This window comes from Haematobia irritans, chromosome 3 (genome assembly GCF_050003625.1).
Source record: "Haematobia irritans isolate KBUSLIRL chromosome 3, ASM5000362v1, whole genome shotgun sequence".
NCBI classification, from domain to species: Eukaryota; Metazoa; Arthropoda; class Insecta; order Diptera; family Muscidae; genus Haematobia; species Haematobia irritans.
In genome coordinates this window covers 7,314,713-7,330,486 of record NC_134399.1, presented here as the reverse complement: position 1 = coordinate 7,330,486, position 15,774 = coordinate 7,314,713, and the positions used below count along the sequence as shown (strand labels likewise).

General features: G+C 30.1%; 1 protein-coding gene across 2 annotated transcripts; it reads right to left on the bottom strand.

Annotated features, from left to right (window-relative positions):
* Positions 1 to 1,513: 1,513 nt before the first annotated feature.
* LOC142228166 (dynein light chain 2, cytoplasmic) lies at positions 1,514 to 14,662 on the bottom strand. 2 transcript variants are annotated; one of them, XM_075298510.1, is made up of 3 exons: positions 14,503 to 14,662; positions 9,180 to 9,376; positions 1,514 to 3,432 (listed from the first exon to the last, which is right to left on the bottom strand). In XM_075298510.1, the coding sequence occupies exons 2-3, from the start codon at positions 9,285 to 9,287 to the stop codon at positions 3,271 to 3,273; spliced, it is 270 nt and encodes an 89-aa protein (XP_075154625.1). In that variant the 5' UTR covers positions 9,288 to 9,376; positions 14,503 to 14,662; the 3' UTR covers positions 1,514 to 3,270. The 2 variants fall into 2 exon arrangements, with proteins under 2 accessions (XP_075154625.1, XP_075154626.1); XM_075298511.1 differs by having other exon boundaries at positions 14,324 to 14,652.
* Between the last annotated feature and the right edge of the window lie 1,112 nt (positions 14,663 to 15,774).

The window sequence follows — 15,774 nt, the reverse complement described above, 5'->3', positions numbered from 1 at the left end:
TTCCCACACTCTTAAGGCCGGTATGCACCTCTAGCGAAATTTTCGGTAGCAAAAATTTATTTAAGTCTACAACAAAAAAACGGCCTGTGCACACAAATTTTAAACCAGCTAATCGCTTTTAAAAATTGTTAATATATGTTCCAAATATTCCTCAAATAAATTGTTTATTATTTACAGACCTTTTAAAACTTTTACACACACAATGATTGTAATAAATTAAATGTTTGCTGCCAAAATATGCTTTTGACAACCCTGTTATTTTCATTAGAGGTGCGTACCAGCTTACGAAATTGAACGCTACCGAAAATTTCGTTAGCATAAATAGCAATGCATTTCTTATGGGAGTGAAATTTTTCGCTAGAGGTGCATACTGGCCTTTACACGGTTATGCCAGCATAAATTACTGCTACATTCCTCAAATTTCCCCTATCCCTATTCATATAATTCGACCTACCCCAAGATCTCTCGTTTCGATCTGTTACAAAATTCTTGTAAATATCGTCCTTGGATTCAGTTTCTATTTACGTTTCTCTGCATTCCTCTGCATAATCTATCATAATCAATTCAATTTTTGGCCAACATATGTACATATTCATATGAGGAATTGATATCAACATGTCTTGTACACAGTGTGCCATCTTTAGGTTCAGCTCCCATTCCAAGACCGATGTCCGTTTTTCCCTCAATCATCCTCTGGTTTGATATATTGGACTGTTTTAATACTCATGGTTTAGAGGCATATTTTTGTCTTTTCCAAAATCACAGAAAATCCCTATGATTTTCAGATAGTAGTAACCTTCAAAATGCCCATATTTGTCAAGTTTAGAAGCATCAGTTTTAGGAATCAGCATTTTGAATCGGGTTCATCCTGGGCAGTCTAACCGGTGATTGTCGATTGGATTTCAGAGTAATATGATTGAGATATGTTTTGTCCATTCTCGCTTGATCGTCTGCGAATATTCATCGAAGATACCAGCTCGTCATAGTTAGCACGAACTAACTACTGTTTCATTAAATTTGCGATTAGACATTTTATGAAAATTGCCATGTTTTCGTAGGTAACCACCTCTTTTAGGGAATCCTGGATCAATATCCGGAAACTCATCATCAAGTCAAATTTTGCTTCAATCGTATTTTTCACATCAACATGGTTTGAAACACTCAAAATGCTTATAAATGAATGATCAAAATTTAATTTTTCCAATGGTTCAATGGTTAGCATCCCTCCTTGTATACAAAAAGTCAGGAGTTCAACCCCAGTTTCGATCTACTACTAGCGATGGATTATACCCCCTCAGAAATGTAGGTGCCAACACCTTTCGGCTATAAAAAGGACCGTTTCCTCGTCATTGAGCTAAAAATAGAATCGGGCAGCACTCAGTAATAAGAGTGGTATCATAATGGACTGTATAGTCTTAGTGAGCCAGACTGCCACTATACCTAACCTAACCATCTACGCGTCAGAAGATTTTCACTTGGCCATATGCTTTCCCTTTAAGAAAAATAAACAGAATTTACAGCTGCAATATTTATACTTAAATTTTATTTAAAATTATAAATACATAATTACATTTGTAAATAATTGAAAATGTTATTTCAAACAAAATTGGGAATAACAAGGAGCAGAAAGTTATTATAAAAAGTTTATAAATTAATAATCGATTCGAAATGTGTGAACCGAATAGTTCATAGTCAAAAAAAAAAAAATAATCATGGGATGTGAGAATGGAAGAGATGAAATAAATTCAATGGAAATGTTGTTTTGTAAAGGAAATGTGGGCGAAACGTTTCCTATTTTAGACAATCTTCTTAGTTTTCTTTAAGTGCACGACGTTTACTTAGGTGATTAATTTAAGAAGGGAAAGGCAAGGAGATTGACAATGGTAAGTTTTTTGGGGCCGGCACTGGGTAATTATGCGTTCGGACTGGGCAGTTGAAGTACAAGACGGGATGAATATATACCCGTAGAATAATCCTATAACACATTTAACATTTAATTATCATACACAAAATCCACAATTTTGAATGCCATTAGAAATCATAGTAGCAAAACGTTAAATGTTTCCAAGCCAATATAATGGTTGGTTTTCAGTCAATCCAAAAATACCAATACTCTTGTTTTTTCTCAGAACATTTGTTGTTTTTTTTCGAAAAATTTGTAAAAAAAATTTATGAAAAATAGATATGAATATTAAGTACATAAAACTCACTTTGTTACGTTATATTTTTCAATTACCATCAATTTAAATTTTATTCGAATGTAACTAAAATTCCAATTCTTGGAAACTGAAAAGATTGAATTTTTTATGTATAATTTTCTTCATTGAAAATATTGATTTTGATGAAATTCTGTGTTTTAAGAGTTTCCAAAAGTAGAATCTTCCTTTAAAAAAAAATTAAAGATATATTTATTCATTATTTTATATGTAGTGGATGGCCATAATTGTGAGTTTACATCGTTATATATTTTGGGAACTTAGTTTATATCAAAAATTTTGTATCAATTGAAGGAGCTTGATAAATTGTTCCATTATTTTGTAGTTAGAAAAAGGCTTCACGCATCTTCTACTTGGTAATGGGGATTTTTATTTCACTTTTATTTAATTTACAATTACAAAAGGACTTCAGTTAAAAAATAATAATAATAATTCAAAAGTACATGTGTAATTATTGTATGTACGTGTGTGTAAAAATGAGAGCGGAAGAAAAATCTTGCTGGTGAAAATTTTGTTTATATTTAATGCAAAGATTCATATAACAATAAAAATAAAAGAAGGAACTCCAGTATCTGTGCTTACACAGATTTCTTTTTTTCTTGGGAAAACGATGAAAACAATTAATTGATGTGTTAATAATGGCTTACAAACACTAAACCCATAATAAACATTTTCATATAGAAAAAAGTAATAATCATTATTTTCTAGTAAGATTCTTCTCCGCTTAGATGAAAAATTTAAATTCTTACTATTTTCATTTTGTATTTTGTTTTTCTTTTGTTGTTATTGATATTACAATCTTCTATAATTTTTTCCCTCATCGTATCTCATCGCCTTTTCTACATTAAATTTGTAAAATAGCTCAAAAGATGTTTTTTTTTGTTGTGTTTTGCGTGTGGAATTTGTTTAGTTCTTTGTTGTTTTATCTCTTGGTTGTTCAACAATAATTTCGTCATGTGTTTTTTGTGGTTGAAAGTTTTGTTTTTTTTTGTTATTGATAGTTGGATTTTGTTGTATTATTATTTTATTAGGTATATTTCTATTTCAAACTAATTTAACCGCTCTTGAATAACAGAATAGCCACCTGTCCTAAGTAGAAATAGATGAAATGGCGTGTTTCATGTGTTACATATGATCCAAAATTTCTTCCTACAATACAATGCCATGTTGGATTGTATTTTTTGTCGAATTCTTTCTTTATGAATGCGGCAATATCCTGAAAAGAATACAAAAGAAAAATTTTCTTTATTAATAAATATTATACGATATTAAGAGCAGAAATATATTAGTAAATAATTTTAAAAGTATACACATCACACACAAATTCACATGGTGGTACCAATTTTATTAAAAATGTCGGTTGAATGAATATAGGCATTTTTAGTTTTTACTATTGAACAAACCTAACAAACATACATATGTACCTTCTACTTAAAGGTATTTCTAGTTTTTACTGTTTTATTTAAATAAAAAAATAATAAAAATAATAAAAAAAATAAAAAAAAAATAAAAAAATAAATAAAATTTAAAAAAAATTTTAACCAATTTATTTATTTAACCCTTATGCTGTATTAGTGGGTCAAAATTGTCCAAACCAATTTTTTTATAAGAATTTTATTCTAAAGAAATAGTTTAAAGCTCTGTTTGGCTGAGCCCTATAAAAAAAACTTCCAAAACAATGTTTAAAATTCATATATACATAAGTACAGTATAAGGATTAAAGTCATACCTTATTTCTATGATCTTGTATTTGAAACCAATGTTTCTGCACAGAAAAAAATATTACCTAATTTTTTAAATTAAAATTTTAATTGATTTATTAGTGGGTCAAAATTGTCCAAACCAATTTTTTATAAGAATTTTATTCTAAAGAACTAGTTGAGGTTAAAGCTCTGTTTGGCTGAGCCCTATAAAAAAAAAAACTTCCAAAACAATGTTTAAAATACATATATACCAGGGATGGAAAATACAATTTTTAAGAAAGTACAAAAAAGGTATTTTTTGAGCGGAAAGGTACTTTTTACCAAATTTCAGCAAAAATGTCACTGGAAGATTATTGTCAAGAGACTGAATTTTAAAGAAAATAAAATTTTGAAAAAATTTTCTATATAAATAAAATTTTGCAAAAATTTTCTATAGAAATAAAATTTTGCAAAATTTTTTCTATAGAAATAAAATTTTGCAAAAATTTCCTATAGAAATAAAATTTTTACAAAATTTTCAATTGAAATAAAAATTTGACAAAATTTTCTATATAAATAAAATTTTGCAAAAATGTTCTATAGAAATAAAATTTTGCAAAACTTTTTCTATAGAAATAAAATTTTGCAAAAATTTCCTATAGAAATACAATTTTTACAAAATTTTCAATTGAAATAAAATTTTGACAAAATTTTCTATAAAAATAAAATTTTGCAAAAATTCTATATAGAAATAAAATTTTGACAACATTTTCTACTGAAATAAAAAATCGATAATATAGAATCGCATTTTTTTTTCGACTAAAACATTCTTGAAGTTCAATAAAATCCTGTTTTTGACTATGTCTTTTACAAAATCGAGAATTTCTTCCCACATGAACATATTTGTAAAAGACTATTAGCAAATAAGGTTGATAAAGACTTTCTCAAAATATTAAAATATTTTGTCAAAGCCATTGTACCATAAATCTGATGTCGACTCAAAAATGTCTACACAAAAGGTACTAAATCCTTCGCGGGGGTACTACGGTACTGACCGGGGTGAAAAAGTATTGAAAAAAGTACTATAGTACTGCATTTTCCATCCCTGATATATACATAAGTACAGGATAAGGATTAAAATCATACTTTATTTCTATGATCTTGTATTTGAAACCAATGTTTCTGCACAGAAAAAAATATAACCTAAATTTTTTAAATTAAAATTTTAATTGATTTAAAATAAAAATATCCCATTAAAATTTTAATTGATTTAAAATAAAAATATCCCATTAAAATTTTGATTGATTCAAAAAAAAAAATATATATATATAAAAAAAATTAACTGTATCATTTAATTTTTTAATAGTGATTTAAAGTGGTGATCAATACACCAGCAAAAAAATTGGAAGTTCTTCCAAAGGCATAACTTTAAGAGCACTTCCAAAAGATGCACTCCCAATGATGTTCTTTATTATTTATTTTTTATAACTTGTTTTTTCATACTTTTAATGGGTAATTTTAACTTTTTTTGCTTCAAATAGGTTAAAAACAGAGTAAGAATTCATAAAATGGTACAAATCATTTAAATTTTGTTGAAAAAAAATGCTAAATCCGATCTGAAAAAATTGTGAATTTTTGAAAATGTTTGAGGTCAAACGTTTCCGACAAGCGTTGGAATCTATTAAACATTATAAAAAATTATAAAACAATTATTAATTGACAAAATATAACAGAACTTTTTAATTTACATCCAAAACATTGAATTCGGATCACACCTAAAGAAGTGATGCAAATTCAGTCCTATGACAAGCCTATGTTAAATTCATCGCTTCTGCGTCAATTTTGCACCACTTCCGGATCCAAAAAGAATATTTTCATTACTTTTTCGGCAACGCTTTTTTTGCTGGGACTATCATATCTGTGATTAAAGAAATTTCAATCACCCATTAATTGGATCAATCAATTTCGTGATTGAACACAACCCAGCAAATCCCTTCATTACCAAATAATCTTGCGAGGTAACTTAGTACAAAATTGGTAAGAAATTACTATTAAATGTAAATCTTGATTACTTTCGCAAGGAAATGTCCTATAAGGTAACTACTTCTCTGTAACATGAGAAATAAACAACAAACATATAGGCTACGTGGTAATACTCGTGAAAATTTGATCTGTGGTACCTAAACTATTCATGATTCTCAAGCATGCAAATTTTCTTGGTAAGCAGTTTTTCACCTCAACTACTTGCCCAGTTTTTGCTGGGATGCTTTATCATACTTTTATTGGACATTTTCAATCTTTAAAAAAAGAAATGCCCCTCTATTTTCAAATTTCCAAAAACCAAACAGGCAGGTCAGTTTTTATGTCCTAAATTAGATTTTTTAAAGGAATCAAACTTATAATGGTATGAAGTAGATTAGACATTTTTATTTGTAAAAATTCTCTTATGCTACAAATTTGTACTTTTATAGGCCAGAAAAAGAATATTCTATGATATAAATGAGCAGCATAAGTTAAGATACCCTTGTCGATAACATGACTACAGCTGTTCAATGAGTGCACTGCTATTATATATAGATTTTATAGGGTAAGGATCTTATGCTACACAATTTTAGGATAGAAATGTCGACACCAATACGAACAATGACTTATGACAAATATTTTGCTAATTTGAAATTAAAAAAATTATTTTCCCATTGCTTACACTCCATTTACCCAAAACTACATATATTTGTTTGTTATTGGTATTAATGTAATTAGGCACGCGATATCATAATAGCTATTATTGAATATTTCACAGGATTTTTTTTCCTCGGTCATTATTCAAGGCATTGTAAGCACTATTGTTAAATCAATATTCATTTTTGCATTCTTTTTTATAGATTATATATACAGCAAAAACTATCTAGATTGATAGACACGGCTGGTTGTAGACCCATAACATTTATAGACTGTTGTCAAGGATCTCTCCACAAAGTTATATTCACTTTCAACTCTACATGATATATAGTGGCGTTCAAAAAATATTTGTTGTTTGTCTAAAAAAGACATAGATGTAGGTAGGTATGTTTATTATGTATGTGCGTGTTAACAGAAATGTAACACATTTTTGGGCTTTGTTGCTTGGAATTGTATACTCCAATTTTACCATACAAAGCGAACTACCATCTACTTAATTCCAGTGTTCCATTTTTATTCTATTCATATTAAATACATTAATAGGTAATTTAAGGGAAACCTTGCTGTAACATTTATTTCGCACGCACCCTTTAACCTACATAATAATCAAAATGAAGTATTGTATTTGTTTTAGGGTCAAAGCAACAGCAAATATCGATCAATGTGTCAAATAGGGAATACAAGTCCAAAGCAAATAGTGTGAATATAGTTCGTAATTTATTTGATATAATATGTAACGTACATATCGATCTATGCTTTCTACCATAAAATTTGATTTCCCGCTTAGATAATAAAAAGAAAAAAAAACAAACTTATTGTACCCTGTAACTTAGTAGTAGTGGTGAAAAAGGTTATAACTATATGTTGACATAGAGGCTAAATACTCTTTTGCTACAGATTTATAAACAACCACAATAGGCGAAGAGTAATGTGATGGTCGAAAGAGGTTTAGTAAAAAATCGATATAACTGGATTATTTCTAATGAAATCATAGACTAAGATAGAACCTTCAAATCACTGTTTTGGAGGCCGGAATATTCGATTGACTTCCTGATTTAATTAAGCGCTCCTTATCCGCGACATACCCGATGGCTGGCTGGTTTTCCTTCTTTTCTATACATTAAGATTCTATTCTACTAGGCACAGAAAATAAAGAAATTTGCATTGCTACTCGTATTTCAATTTTGCTTCAGCATTGATATAATTTCCTGATTAATTTTTAATTTTAAAACACAATGTGTACTTTCCTTCAACCTTCAACCATAAAATATAACATGATTATCTTCTCTAACCATTCCACCCCCAACTAACGTTTGTCCAACTATTATTACACAGAAATTGAACAAAATCATTGTCATTACCTTGGTTAAATGTCACGGTAGCTGCATTATACGACGAAAAGCTTTATTATGTTGTGTTGTTGTTTTTTTGCCTTTAAGAGCTAAGGAATTTATGGGTAGACAATTTTCAGGGTTTGAGTATTTTTACCGTCTAGGGGTACACTAGTATCATTTAAGGTTTTTCACCTTGTGCTACACCTTAACAAATCATTTATCATTCAACCCCCAAGTTGTTTTGGGGTGAATTTGATACTGAAACCACTTAAGAGACGGAGAGAGAAAAGTGACCCACACACACACACGCACACACCCACAAAGTCAAGAAATGCACAGTTTATGTTTTTATACATTTTAAAAATATTGTATTCTTAATCTCTTTTGTTTAGTTCCACTATTTCCGGGAATTGGTAGTTTTGTAAAAAAAAAGACAAAAAAAAGGTAAAACCAATTACTATATTCCCATATTTTTCGATGGACATTTTATTCATTTATGATTTCAATGATCACAACCTAAAGGTCAAACAAACAAAATAAAGTCAAGGGAAAACTTTTAAAGGTGAAGCATTCTAACAACAAATCAGTAAGATGGGTAAAATCGGCCGATTGTTTAATACCTGTTCAAAATTTTACTTTTAAGACAAATCCAGCTATTCGGGAAATATATAAGAGGTGGACACGTGGCACGACTCACAAATGACTCATAAAGACAATTAAGTGTCAACATGAATATATTTTTTTTAGCAAATCACGCCCATAACAGAAAATTAAAGCTGGAACAGGATTTTCAATAAAATGGTGTAAATGTCTTAAACTGATTCTTTCGAAATATGAAGAATAATGAGATATTGAAGGTAAGGACTATATTCTTTGATGAAGAGGTTTTCATCAATTATAAGCAAAGTCGGATCAGGCCATGTAGTATATAGGACCAGTATCTGGACACCCATGACCGCCCAATTTTTTTCCCATTTGGGAGATGATGCCACTGCGTACAAAAAGGATTTTCTGTTAGTTTTGTGATTGCCCATTCAGAAATATCTGCTCATGCTTCAGGTATGGACTGTAGCAAAGAGAAAATATCCTAAATTGTATACTACATTTGAAATCTCCTTTTTTGGATATTTGAAATTTCGTGCATAAGACATTTTTACAACCGATAATAATCTTGTTTTTATTTTGTACAAAAAACAATACCATACCATTTCTATGGTTATTTACGAATTGTATAATTTATGTATAAGCATGTAGTAATTCGTACTCACCTTTTCAATATTGTATTTTTCCAATGCTTGTGTCGCACAATCAACAGCATCCTGTTGCATTTCTTCGCTCATGTCAGCATTCTTAATAACAGCTTTGCGGTCCGACATTTTTGTCTTTTTTTGTTATGTCTACTTAACAATACTTATAGAAAAAATATGCCTTTTTTGCTTTTAATACTTTCACTTCTTCGAAAGATCTGCAATTAAAAACAATACAGCAGTCAATATTTTTTCCGATTTTTAAGATTAAAACGTAAGACAGTTTTTTTTTTTTCAGAAAAATCTAATTTACTTATCGTTTACAAGACAAGAGAGCAAAAACTTATTTTATTTTTTATAATATAAAAGATATAAAAAAGAGGTCCCTCATCACAGAGATTAAAATAAAATTGAGCAACTTATGGACATGAGAGAAGTTTTCGTTGTCACTCGTGAAAAGTTCATGGGATATATGGAGATTGTTTTATAGGACTCACATAATTCGTCCTGCACAGAAAAAATATTCACGAAAATTGTTCCAATTAAAATTTTAATTGAGTATTAAAAAATATTCAATTAAAAGATTAATTGATACAAAAAATATTCACGAAAATTTTTCCAATTAAAATTTTTAATGAATATTAAAAAATATTCATTTAAAAATATAATTGATTCAACAAATTTTTTGAATTGAAACAAAAATCAATTACAAAAATTAATTGTATCAATTAATTTTTTAATTGGATCAATTAATTTTTAAAATTTGCACATTTTTTTTTACTATCATTTCTGCGATTGGAGACATTTCAATTAAAAAATTAACTGGATCAATTAATTTTGTGATTGAATCAGAGAAAATTTTTTTTGTTTATGTCTTGTGCTCTAGACCTATCTCTTGAACCACATGATTTTCCATTGTAAGAATAAATTGACCATATTGTTTGATAGGCTACTGTATGTATAGGTATAGTATAAACAATAAAACAACCATATATAGAATTACATATGTGTGTTTGCCGGTTTATTTATTGTTGAGTAAGCGGAATAAAACGTGGTTATATTCATTGGAAAGCAAGTAAGAAAAAGTTGTCCATATGAACTCTGCAAACATTTAAATGAAGCGTCTTGTGATTATTCATTGGTAAAACTGGAGCTATCATTAGAAAATGACGTCATCTCTTCAGGTATATTGAATTCAAATATTTATTATGCATAGTAGTTAAGCCAACTATTTTTGGTAGAAAAAGAAAAACACAACTGGATAACAGCTTTTTTAACATCCGAATACGGCAATGCTGTGTATATGTTTGTGTATACTGACATATACTATACAAGTTCTGTCGATTGATAGCGTGTTATATGTTCGAAATATATTACGGAAATATATAAAAGAGGCAAAAAAAAAAAAATAATAATAGCGACAGTTTTACCAAACGTTATACGACTAAAAATCAATTTAAATTACAAAAGACAATGCTAACTATAATCTAGCTGGAGGACTTTGCCTACTTTTAGGCATGTGTTACTACTACTTCTATCCAAGATAGACACTTTTGTATTGCGGTGAAACAAAATAAATTTTTTAACATACACTTACTAATATTTACGAAGTCGTATATATATATTGTTGTAAAGGGTGATTCTTTTGAGGTTAGGATTTTCATGCATTAGTATTTGACATATCACGTGGGATTTCAGACATGGTGTCAAAGAGAAAGATGCTCAGTATGCTTTGACATTTCATCATGAATAGACTTACTAACGAGCAACGCTTGCAAATCATTGAATTTTATTACCAAAATCAGTGTTCGGTTCGAAATGTGTTTCGCGCTTTACGTCCGATTTATGGTCTACATAATCGACTGGTTGAATGGCTACGTAAATAAGCAAAATTGCCGCATTTGGAGTGAAGAGCAACCAGAAGCCGTTCAAGAACTGCCCATGCATCCCGAAAAATGCACTGTTTGGTGTGGTTTGTACGCTGGTGGAATCATTGGACCGTATTTTTTCAAAGATGCTGTTGGACGCAACGTTACGGTGAATGGCGATCGCTATCGTTCGATGCTAACAAACTTTTTGTTGCCAAAAATGGAAGAACTGAACTTGGTTGACATGTGGTTTCAACAAGATGGCGCTACATGCCACACAGCTCGCGATTCTATGGCCATTTTGAGGGAAAACTTCGGAGAACAATTCATCTCAAGAAATGGACCGCTAAGTTGGCCACCAAGATCATGCGATTTGACGCCTTTAGACTATTTTTTGTGGGGCTACGTCAAGTCTAAAGTCTACATAAATAAGCCAGCAACTATTCCAGCTTTGGAAGACAACATTTCCGAAGAAATTCGGGCTATTCCGGCCGAAATGCTCGAAAAAGTTGCCCAAAATTGGACTTTCCGAATGGACCACCTAAGACGCAGCCGCGGTCAACATTTAAATGAAATTATCTTCAAAAAGTAAATGTCATGGACCAATCTAACGTTTCAAATAAAGAACCGATGAGATTTTGCAAATTTTATGCGTTTTTTTAAAAAAAAAGTTATCAAGCTCTTAACAAATCACCCTTTATTTGTGTCACATAATAAAAAGATAAAATTCTAGATAAGTGATGCATATTTCATATTCTTTTCTTATCAGATACAGATTTAGAAATTGCATGTCGAGATATTGGATTCTAAACCTTTTTTGGTTTAGAGGTACCATAAATATTAGCATTTGTCTGATTATTCCTTGAACCAGAAATTTCCTATAATAAATCTGACGAAGATAAAAACTCCCTATAGATAATTTTTGAGTGAGTATTCCAAAGACAAAAGAGTACAACAAGCAGCTAATAAACAGACATGACAGAAATCATATCAAAAATTATATTCTGGAAATTTTGATCTATGCAATATTATTATAATTATTGAAATATGCTCCGGTTTAGAACTAATCGAAGGATGAGATATCGAGCATATTACAAAAATGGGAAAACATACATCGACATAATGTAAAAACCATATGCCTGTTGTTCGACCTATAACTATAATGTATACCTTATTCACATTATACTTCCAAAATCCACTTTAATCAGATTTCAAATGCCGTTTGCATTCTAAAAAAGGGATATCAAATCTACATTTAGTAGATTTTGAACCTAATGTGTATGGGCTTTTTAGAGAAATTTTGATATCTTTATTTCATTAGATGTGAAATTCATAGTATCAAGCAAGGTGACAATAGCTATCCTATATTCTAATTAGCATATTCAAATTCAATTGTATTTTCTTTCTAAGCTGACGCCAATTATCTAACACCCCACCTTGTTATTGTCAAACTTCACACTGAAATTAGCTTGCATTTCACATGTGATTTAATACTGAAGTGATGAATTTTCTTTATATACTGCAATACACTCAAATATAGTTGAAAAATGAAAACATTGTAATGAAAAATATATACCACAATCCCTAAAACATCACATTTATATAAAGCAATCTAGCTAGTAGCATTGTCTAACATGTGGTAATCAATAATCTATTCATGATGAGAAGAAAAAAAGAGTTAGACCGAACGAGCTTATGAGCGTATAGGCGGCATTTATGACCGTCAATGTTATGACAACATCGATTAGCTTTTTTTGTTGTCATTCTAAGTTTAGTCACCTCTAAGTGCCTACACAAACCACTAGGTTGCTGTGATGCGCTAAACCAAAGCCGTGTTCTCAGCTTTATGCAAACTGGAAAAAAGTGATTTTATTCTTATCTACTTATAATAGAATTGACATACATAGTTTGCTTATGAAACTATCATATCGAACAAAAATGGCAAATGCTTTCCATTCTAATATACCCGACTAAAGATTTTATGGTAGTAGCTAAATTAGAATTAAAACTACGAGCAATAGTTAACATATAGAATTGCATGTATTCAACTCAAGAACTTCAGAGGCCTTTCAGTTGTCACCTTCTTTGCGAAATGCTGGCCATTGTTTGATATTTGGTATGCAAGGGAAGCTTTTTTTATTAACATAAAGGATACAGTTCTAGTGATATACTCCCTAATGATGGGAAAATCACATATCTCTGTTTGTGTTTTGTTTTTGCCAAGAAGGGCCTATCTTATCAAATTACTAAAATCTACCAAGCTTAATGAATTTATTTTATCAACTAACACCCTTAAGGACATATCAATAGAATTTAGTACAATTCAGGAAAATATATTTATTTAAAGATTTCTGTGAAGGTGGTGCGAGTCCAAGAGTTGATGTCTTTACCCACTTTAGCTTGAAGGAAAGGGGCAATACGGTAAAAAGATTTGTGAAATCTTAATGAAGATGGATTGCCATCTTTACACGAATGAGCAGATTTAAGCCCCAAGTTTTTGTCGATATAGAAGTAGGATATATGACCTGGGTGGGAGGATGATCCTTTTTTCGCTCAATACAACTTTAATGACTTTTTTTAACTAAAGAAAATAACATACGAATACTTAGTTTAGTTTGATAAAAGGGCGTCCAGGTATCCCAAGAAAAAAGCAATCGCCAGTTGTGTGCTCTAGCTTATCCTTCTCATCGCATCGTTCTCTTGCCATTCAAATTCATGAACAGATATAGACTATAACCAAAATAGTGCGAACAAACTATTTTGAGAATTCCGATACAATTCTGGTATTTCTTGCTACCCGTTGCTTTAACACGATCAGTTTTTTATATAAAGATATGGCATCACTACTTCTTTTCTTAAATATGAATGAATGTTTTCGCACATGAGATAAAAACATAATTTTGGTACGATCCCAACAAGAAAAAATGTGCAACAACACTAACATCGAGAATATTCTAAAATGTTTGCTGTTATTCGAAACATTGTTTATTTCTTTGTTTCTTTGCCGATAGCTAATCCGGGGGCCAGGTTCAGAAATGGACACAACATAAATACCACCACTTACACCCCCAGAAATATGGACGTTACGTGGAAATCGATTGTCATCAGCACCGAATGACAAGGAAACGTGAAAATTTTACATTTTTGCATGTTCTTTAAACACCATGTAAAAGAGACGTATGTAGGTGGAGAAGAAACATAAGTTATGGAAGTTTCTTTGCAGGTACTTCACGTCTTGTGGGCACTTGACTAGTTTTTCCGCCTGTCATTATTGCACCATGCACTTTTTGCACTTACCGCTTCTTTTTCTCCCAAAATTAAAGAATCGGGGAATTAATATTAGTGGTGTATGCTTTTTGCTCAATAAACTAAACGATTTTTTCCATAAAACTCTTTGCCAACTAGTTTGTACCGATGTTTTCTTTTTACATTATTGAAATTTAGATTTTCTTCAAATATAATTTGTAATATATTACCAATAATAACTTCTTTTTCTGTAATGATTTTTATTTGTTAATAGCTTCCAGATATTTGGCGCTATATTTCAGCGGTTGAACCAAGTTTTTTTGAATTTTTTGCGTGTGTTGCTCTACGGTGTGTTTTTATTAATGTGGATTTTCGTGAGTGGTATTTGCAACGATTGGTTGTCTCCCAGGCGGCTTCTATCAGGCGACTTCTATCATATTTCTATGTGTGTGTTTAGAGGTGCCATATTGTTAGTAAGATTGAATAAAAGTTTTTATTCACAGTATTTTTGTCACAATAGGGACACAAAATATCCTAGTTGTTTAAAACTTGTTTATATTATTTAAAAAAATCCATTAGAGATAGGTACTACGTTCAGTTTTCATTCTGAAACCCACTTTTTTCACGGTTACTTTAGTGAATCAATTAATTTAGAAACATAAAATGTTTCGCAATCAATACCATGGATCTTTACCATCCATAATTGTTTTTAATTTAGTGTTTTTGTCGTAAAACTGAACATAGTACTCACCTTAATGGACTATTAATTTGGTTAAAATTAATAAAATCAGTTGTAATTCTCATTGATTTTGACAAAATATTATGCATTCACAGCAGAATGTACACGACACTGCGTAACACTGGCATCATTTGTTTAATTTCGAAGATGAAAAATAAGTTAAATCCTACATTTTTAATGAATAAATTGTTAAAATAGTAACAAATATTTGCTGGTACAATTATTTATAACACTTTATTGTTTTAACAAATAGCCATTGTGAATGAAATAAATGTTACCTGTGCAACTATTGAGAATTAAAAAGTTATAAATCTTTAGATCTTACATTTTTAATGAATAAATTGTTAAAATAGTAACAAATATTTGCTGGTACAATTATTTATAACACTTTATTGTTTTAACAAATAGCCATTGTGAATGAAATAAATGTTACCTGTGCAACTATTGAGAATTAAAAAGTTATAAATCTTTAGATCTTATATATATACAATTGAGCAACGCTTAATTGTTTTAAAATAGACCGAAGACCACGGATGCGTTGGCATAAAATCAACCGAGCTTTGACTTTTTCATGTTTGGACATTCAAATCTTTAGGTATAAGGGGATGTGCGCCCAAAACTATCAAAACTAATTTAATTTTCATTATAAAATATGCTTTTCTGAAAAGTAATTAAGGATGGATCGTCAATTCTGTTTGGATGTTTTAGAAATATACATCAATACGTCTTTCTAATTTTTTAATTTGTCTCACATCGAAAACTC